Source organism: Pundamilia nyererei, unplaced genomic scaffold (assembly GCF_000239375.1).
Source record: "Pundamilia nyererei isolate P.nyererei 1_Seehausen unplaced genomic scaffold, PunNye1.0 scaffold00376, whole genome shotgun sequence".
Taxonomy (NCBI): Eukaryota; Metazoa; Chordata; class Actinopteri; order Cichliformes; family Cichlidae; genus Pundamilia; species Pundamilia nyererei.
The window spans coordinates 169,040-177,569 of NW_005187777.1; the positions used below are offsets into that span (position 1 = coordinate 169,040).

Genomic DNA, 8,530 nt, shown 5'->3' on the forward strand with positions numbered 1-8,530 from the left:
ACAAGGGAGGGAGCTGAGAAGTGCCCAGCAGCTGAGAAAACCCTGTGTAGAGGAAACACCAAGGTCTAAATCTGCCGTTGACCTCATCACCTACAAGGATATGTTTCAGCAGATACAGAGTCAGAGTCAAGAAGGGCCAGCCATCTATGAGATGTTTGCCGGTCCTGTCTATGAAAACCTCAGAGTTCCTTACACCTGTGAGAAACTAAACGAGAGAAGCCCTCCCCAGTGTGCTCCACCTAAGAAGACACAACAGGGCCATAAAGCAAAACACAGGCAACTGAAATCAGCACACAGTAAGCCGAACAGAAGCCCAGCTGAGACAACAGTGGTTTCAGCTAAAAGCAAAGCAAAGCCTGCGCCGTCCAGGATAAAAACTCCAGTCACACCTGTCAGGAAGGGCATCCACAAAGGGCGAAATAATCCTCAACTAGACACTGAGGTAGTTCTTAACAAAGGTGTCAACATTTGTCAAGACAAGGGTGAAAGTCACCTGTCTACAATAGAAGAGACCTTTCCTACACATGACTCTGAAACGATCAAATGTGATGATGACAGCACTCTCACTACACCAACATCTGCCTCTCATGGTGCAGATTTCAGTCACACACACAAAAATATTCAAGACACAACAGTAAGTTCATTAACAGGAAATCAAAACAGACCACTTCCAGAGGCCGTGTTATCAAAACGTCCTCATCGGCCAAAGATGGACACATGGACATCTTCAAGTAGCAACAGCTACACAATTACATCCCCTGTTTACCAGAAGTTTCTGGATGAAGCAGGTGACGGGCCACTTACAGACGATCTGCTGCAGTGTCTGGCAGAGGAACTGATCTCTTTGGATGAGAGGGATGCATCAATAGGCCCGCTTAATCCAAATAAGGAAAAGAGCAACCAGGAATCCAGCAGAGAAGACGATCGTGTCATGGGACTAAATATGTTTTCCGAGGTAACCGTTTCGGAAGTCAAACTGTCAAATCTTTATCTACCGATAAATACTGCTGGTTGAGGAGGAAACAATAAGGTTTTCAATTCTGGTTAGAGAATCAGGGTCTGGAGAAGAGATGCCCATTAGATTGTTTATTCTTCAAAGAAGTGGAGCAGCGGAGAGTACATGCAGAACTGGACACGGGGTATACGTGCCATGTGTTAATTAAGCACCGTGATTCTCCCAGGACTCTTGAAACAGGAATGTATGTGTAATTTGCACAATACGTATTAGAGAATAAACAATGCAAACAGAACTGGTAAATGTGAAACAAACAATAACACATTCAAGCAGATGCTGTTTGTGACGGCAGGAGAGGGATTACTTTCAGTTCGGTGTTATGTCTGCTATTAGATTTCACTGGGCAAGCACTGCTTTCCTTGCTTGTCCTGACAGAATAACATTGCATTCATTAGCTATTTCTGTGCTATGGTGAACTCTAAATCTTGACTGAAACTATTCTAATAATCATCCTTTTGCAGACGATAACCCAGCTGTTTTACAACTACTCCTTCAAGAATCTTTTTAATTAAATGAAGGTTAAACATTGGCCTGCACTAAGACAGGGGGATCAAGTAAAGGTTTAAGTAATGGTTTAATTAACGTTGCCTTTAAAGCCCATTTAACAAAGATAAACTGATCATATTTAAAACTGAAGCATTACTAATGCATAACAAAATGTTGAATGAGCTGTGATAACGCTTTCTTGTAGTGTAATTATCATTATGTGCCTTTTATTGAAGATTGCTTCAAGAGGCAGTGGCACTGTGCTTGGCTCTGGGTTGGTCTTGGATGACACCGTCACATGGAGAAAGGGTGAAGTACTAGGCAGGGGCGCCTATGGCACAGTATGTATCCTAACTTTTGATAGCACATAGCAAAAAACTGAACAAGAACTGAGCCAAAAATTGTTAAATTACTCAGAATGACCTACTTTTGCCACTGTGTGTTCATTTAGGACTAAATGAACTACTAGAATTGACCTTCTTTGACATTTTCTCTGACATGAAAATTTGCTTTTCATTTATTAAAACATGCACTCCAGAATATTCCAGAAAAAACAAAATCATTTACAACAGCAGGTCTTATTGCCTCACATTACCAGGTGTACTGTGGCCTGACCAGTCAGGGTCAGCTAATAGCTGTGAAGCAGGTGATCCTCGATTCCTCGGACGCTGATGCTGCAAATAAAGAATACAGTCGTCTGCAGGGGGAGGTGGAGTTGCTTAAAACCCTCAGACACATCAACATTGTTGGCTTCCTGGGTACCTCGCTTCAGCAGCATGTGGTTTCCATCTTCATGGAGTATATCCCAGGAGGCTCCATTGCAAGCATCATTCACAGGTTAGTCTGAAATATTTTGTCTGAAGCTATCACTTCTGGCAAAATAACTGTTCTTCACAAGAGCCCCGAGTACAAGTTATTATCTGATGCCCTCAGATTTGGTCCACTGCCAGAGCGAGTCCTGGCTCTGTACACTCAACAGATTTTGGAAGGGGTGGCTTACCTTCACGTGAACAGGGTGATTCACCGAGACTTGAAGGGAAACAATGTCATGCTAATGCCAACTGGTGTCATCAAACTCATAGACTTTGGATGCGCACGTCGACTAAGTTGTATGCATCACACAACTTGCAACAGTGTCGACCTGCTCAAGTCTGTCCATGGCACGCCTTACTGGATGGCACCAGAGGTACACTGGAGTTCAGTCATTAAAAAAAAATTAAATCAATAATCTGCAAACATTTACGCTGCCATGAGACCTCAACTTTACTTTTTAGACATTTGTCCTCTCACTTCAGATTATCAATGAAACAGGATATGGGAGAAAGTCAGACATATGGAGCGTGGGGTGCACGGTGTTTGAAATGGCCACAGGGAAACCACCGCTGGCACACATGGACAAGATGGCTGCCTTGTTCTACATTGGGGCTCAGAGAGGGTTGATGCCTTCCTTACCAGACAGTTTCTCAGAAAATGCAAAGGAATTTGTAAAAATCTGCTTGACAAGGTGAGATGTAGTGCAAAGATTTTAGTTTTAAAAATGTATTAATTTATTTCACAAGCTCAGTTGCATGCCAAAACAATTTCAGATTTACTATATCAAGCAGGTATGAGACCTGGTGATACTGTGTAGGTCTAACACAGAAGCAGAAATCCACTGTGTAAGTCTATATACTTGACCGTTTTTATTTTTTAACTATTTCGGTGTAAGGTGACATTAACGGTTTGAAACGTGTCTAAAATGTAAGGTATCCTGTGCAGGAATTTCAACATGGTGGGCATGTTGTCCGTTTATTATGTGCAGTCTGTGGTTACATGCAGAAGGCGTTGCATCTTTTATTTCGTTTACTTTGATCTAATTTCATTGTCTCTCTAGTGACCAGAAGCTACGTCCATCAGCTGACCAGCTGCTGAAGCATTCGTTCATCCCCACAAATGTGACGTGAAAGAGGAAATATGCACCGCGATCAGACAGGACGGTTTTCAAATTACAAGATTTCACTGAGTTTGATTTATACAAGTCAAAACATCAAACAGTCTTTTGTGACCCTGTGAGAGCTTACTATCTATTCAGCACTATAGCAGTAGTGCCAATGATGGGCAGGATGAAAAAGAAAAACCATAGTTATGAGAAGCACTTTTGTATACAGTGATATGATCTATAAAATGGGAATTACATGTAGGATTTTTCCTTCCTCATACATGTGCCATTTAGTTTTTATGGTATTTTCAGTTCTAATAAAAAGAAAATGCATCATCTATACTTCAGTCCAACCATCATTTTTCAGTGACCCCCATACCTTTATATTGGATCACAAAGAATTCAGCATTTATCTGTGTTTAAATATCATGCCATGTCTCCTCAAATGTAACTACAAATCAGTACAGTATGTTTTTATTTTGCATGAAATGACAAAGACCACCAGGACTTATTCTGTGTCAGGGTAGTGGCAACATTAAAGTTTATTTGGAATTTTGAAATGAAAAATGGAGAAATAGGATGTAAAGAGTAGCTTATGTTCTACAACTGCCGTAATCCTGTGTGCCTGAATGCAAATCCCCAATCAGGGTACAATATAGCCTCAGCCTAATTTGTATTATGCACACGCTTAACATAAAACAAGTAACCCAGTCAGAAACAGAGAAGATTGGGTCATATCAAGAATCTACAACGGAAGAGTGTTTAATGTATGAAAGTGATAATAAAGCCGTGTCCAGACACGGACAGGGCTGCAAACATAATAAAACCAACCGAATAAAAGAAAGTCAGTGATACACAAACTATGAAGCACGTCTACATTGCAGATATTTGAGGTCACCTACATATCAGGCAGGTCAATCTGCCTGTGGCCAATTATTCACAGCTAAATGAAAGCGAGGCAACAAGTGTTTCATCCTGAACAGTACCCTGTGAATCAGTGACTGAACAATGGGCATCTCCCTTTTTATCTAAAGGGCTACAACTTTATGAAATGTCTGATGCAGTTAAAATAAAAAGGGTTATGTAAACTTTAATAGCACAACTACTGTCCTTGCCAGCTTTATTTTTTTTCCTTGTTGAGGCACAACCTTTGGCATCCAGCTTCAAGTCTACTTAAGAGGTCCAAAAAAATAATTTTTTGGTACAAATTGCATCGCTCTTATGTGATAAGTAGGTGTCGGATGTGCCAGTTGCTGAGGGAATCAAGTAATATTCTCTGATGGAAACCTACAGTACATCACTGTCTTATAGCAAGGCTGTAAAAAGCACTGGAATGCTTCGATCATTTACCCGATGATACCCACTCCACTGATCAACAAAATAAAACTCTTTTATAGGTATTACAATAATCTTGTTATACTTACAAGCAGCTCCTAACCTGAGTAGTCATGGTATAGCTTTTTTTCTTTAAACATACAAAAACGTATGTACATTTATCTCCATTTTTGTAAACAGCAAGTTAGCGCTCTCCTTCCAAATCCCTTTGATTGAAACATGCAAATCATACGCACAGTACTTAAGTATAAAAAGAAACCAAGACAAGAAAGTAATTTAGGAGATGAATTTTAAACACCTAAAAAATTGCATCCATCAACAGTACTAAATGGAATATCAGCAAACTGAAGGCATCTCCACCTGGCCACCATCTTCCTCCATAAAAACCACAAAAATGTGATTCAATGAAAATAATAAAAAAGAAAGAAAAAAAAAAAGAAAAGAAAAAGGAAGAAAGCAAGGAAAGTGCACCTTCCTTGCTTTTTATAGAACTTGTAATACTTGTGTTTTCTCATATGGAGATCTGACATGTAGGGAAAGAACTTCTCCCCCTGACTGAAACAAGCTTTCCCAAACACACAACCACCTTTTACACGTTCCTAGACCCATTTGAGGAGGAAGAATAACAAAGCAACAATTCAACACAATAACAGAAAGAGGACTGAGCACCAAAGCCCAGAGATGTGACAGTCAGGAAGCATAATTTTTCATCTTTCACATCTCAGAAGCTGAGAAGTCCAACAATACTCTTTTTTTTTGCAGATAACTTTCTGCCTTTCAATAAAGGGTTTATCATCACATAGAGGGTTTTTTTTCTAGGGCACTTAACAAAGAGGTGAGCATAGTCTTTAAAGTTTGAACTGTGTGTAGTTTGTTGCCATTTTCATGTGCTGGCCATGGCTGCAGAGGGGTGGACTCAGTGTCTCTGCTCTCCCACTTCATGTGGCGATTCACTAGGAGGAGGGTACTGCTGAGAGGTCCGCAGCCCACCTGGGTGTGACAGGAGGGGAGGAGGAGAAACGAGAATAAGGAGAAGGAGGAGGAGAAGGGTGGGGTGGAGGTAGGGAGGGAAGGAGGTTAGCCATAGAGCTGCAAGCCAGATGAGACACACTGCAGTACAGGAGAGGAGCAAGGAGGGAAAGAGGGGGAAGAAAAAGATGAAGTACCTGCAGCACTAGAGCCACCCTTGGAGATTTTGCTCACTTTGGAGCTAGCAGTGAAGGATGGGGCCGAAGGGTGGTGGTTGTGGCTGGGCTCTGGATATGCCCTCTTGCGTGATGAGGAGGTGGGCCCAGGAGGCCCATGTGTTGTTCCTTCCATGCTGATGAGTCCAGGAGGACCTCGCAGCAGGCCTATCCCAACGCCTGAGCCCTCTGTAGCTCCGCGGCCGTTGCCACTGTGTGTGGGGGCGTGACTGTGTTTATGGTGGCGATGGGGGTTGTGCTCTGCCCCACGATGTTTCTCTTTGCTCACCATCGGGCTGGAATGTTTACTTTTGTTGTTGTTGGTGCCCATGCTTTCATCTGATGAGCTGTGACGCTCAGAGGACGACACTTTAATCTTCATTTTAAGCTCATCTTTGCTCATTTGTTGACTGCTTTTATCCAGCTGGGAACCACTGCTGGCCCCCGGCACAGCTAAGCGAACTTTAAGCGAGCTTTTGTCCCGTTTGTCACTGTGATGGCGTCTATCTTGGCCCGAAGATGAGGAGGGCACTTTCATTTTCTTTGGGGAAGCTGTAGCGCTGCCACCACTGCCATGGACTGTTTGTTTTCTGTTGTCTCCTTGGCTCATCACGGATGGTGCATAGCTAGAAGAGGAGGACAACAAATCCTCCCTTACATCACAGTCCATTACTCCACCATGCTGTTCCTGCCTACGTTTCTGCCCGGAGGCAGCCAGCTCTGCAGCATGTTTCTCTCTGTATTTATCCAGTGACAGCTTCTGAGCCGGAGACGGCTGAGCTGGTGGAGGGTAAGCAGACTGAGGTGCTAGTTGATGCTTAGCAGCTCCACTCGCACCAGCTCCCTTTTGTTCTTGTTTGACTGGGTTGAAATCTATTTTTTCAGTCTTGTATACAATTGGATGCTGAAGCAAAGAGGAAGTAGAAGTTTGCAAAGATTCTGGGATAGGGATGCTGAGCGATTCTTGTTTTATACAGGTGGTAGAGTATCCTTGCTGGCTCTGGTTGCCCTGGGGCCATTCACTGTGGCTACCTGGATTGTATGTGGTGGCTATGGAGTCTAGAGCCAGAGCTACTCCACCGGACTGGCTGAGCATGGGCATAGGAAAGGTAGTGCCTGCTTTGGAAAACCCTGGGTTGGAAGAAGGAACGCCAGGAAATGAGGCATCAGCTTGGTCCTGGGCCAGTGAAGGTCCAGGAAATGAGTTGTCAGTCATCTGGGCGTTTTCAGTCTTAGGCTTTTTGGCAGCTTGCGTTGCCTGCAGGACAGAAAATAAGGCTGGTATGACTTTGGTTTTTGTAGCTGCAAGATGATGGCAAATGTAACCCACGTCAACTACACACTGCCACATGACCTACGTCAGCTGATATGAGGTCCCTCTCCTGATTTGCTGCATAAGATAAGACCTGGGTGTGGAGGAAAACTTTTCGGCTTCTGCTGTGGCTATAAGCATGAACGGCGTCGAAAATGGCGTGGGAAACACGGCTCTTTCCTTCTCTTAAATGAACCATAAAAATTGTAGTAATTCAGCAGTAAGTGTCTCGAACCTTTGGCGATAGCAATGGCCGCTGGTCAGTTGTTTCTATAATTGAATTTGCATTATTCTTTATACTTTGCTTTGAGAACGATTGTTTCCGTACACTCTAGCTTATTTAATCACTTAAACGTGCTCTTTTTAAAACAGTGTACACTTAATTGATTATTCTTACTTGTTGGCTTAAATGCGGCTGTGCTGTCTGTTAGACAACTGCCTTTTTTCATGCTGTTTCCGTATTTGTTTATTGCAAACACTACCTGAACATAGCCTGAAGTGTACAGATAAAGCTATGAACCTAAAACAATGAGAAATTTAAGTGAACTACTGTACTTTTGTGAAATGTCATAATGTAATGTTCAGAGTCACATTATTGTATGGAACAGTGGAATCATAGATGTGTTTACCAGTAAACTGAATTAAAATTGAAATGTTAATGGACTTGGCCCTACAGGTCCTGAATATTCAAGCAGTGAAATTAACGTAAGCAGATTTATTTATTTTGTGGTTGTACTTATTTTGTTCCACTGCCCCTCAGGTCTTCAGCAGCTACGTGATTTTCGCCTACATTGTTCTCTTAAGAAACTTTCTGTCTCAAGTCTCATCATTCACACCACCTGGGCTCCATAAATAACCTTTCCTGCTGCGCATCAGTCAGTTATCTCTACTTAAACTAGCCCTTTATTAATTTACACAAACTGGCAGTAATGCTCAATGTGGCAAGATTTCGACTACAGTTCTCTAACAGCACCTACATGAGGTATTTGCAATTTTAAAAACCTGCTGCCAATACTGCAAAAATAAAATATAAATACATTAATGGCTAACAAACAGGGCAGTAAATCCAGCCTACCCTCCAGTTGCGTATCCTCTTTAGTCGGCTGGGCGTTTTCTCCAGAATCTGCAGAAACTCATGGGTTAACTCTGAAAATGCAGGATATGCATGTTGTTAAAATTCTGATGTCACTTTTAAAGCTGTTAGTTCTATAAACTTGTCTTGGTTAAGTATGCCTACAAAAGAACCAAGAAAAGGACTTAACGCAAATTGCAAGAGATTA

At 42.2% G+C, this 8,530-nt stretch overlaps 2 protein-coding genes across 2 annotated transcripts in view; one reads left to right on the top strand and one right to left on the bottom strand.

Annotated features, from left to right (window-relative positions):
• The first annotated feature begins 306 nt into the window (after positions 1-306).
• On the top strand, positions 307-5,336 carry map3k19 (mitogen-activated protein kinase kinase kinase 19). The gene is made up of 6 exons (XM_013915842.1): positions 307-955; positions 1,738-1,842; positions 2,100-2,338; positions 2,435-2,687; positions 2,797-3,005; positions 3,375-5,336. Exons 1-6 carry the CDS (start codon positions 710-712, stop codon positions 3,442-3,444), a joined length of 1,122 nt encoding a protein of 373 aa, XP_013771296.1. The 5' UTR covers positions 307-709; the 3' UTR covers positions 3,445-5,336.
• Positions 5,337-5,679: 343 nt separating this feature from the next.
• Positions 5,680-8,530, bottom strand: part of LOC102200362 (cyclin-T2-like) — an 11,436-nt gene continuing 8,585 nt past the window's right edge. The window contains exons 8-9 of the mRNA XM_013915838.1: positions 8,326-8,396; positions 5,680-7,196 (exon numbers count right to left, since the gene is read on the bottom strand). Coding sequence (XP_013771292.1) covers positions 5,832-7,196; positions 8,326-8,396 — 1,436 coding nt within the window. The 3' untranslated portion in view covers positions 5,680-5,831. The remainder of the gene's footprint in view (positions 7,197-8,325; positions 8,397-8,530) is intronic.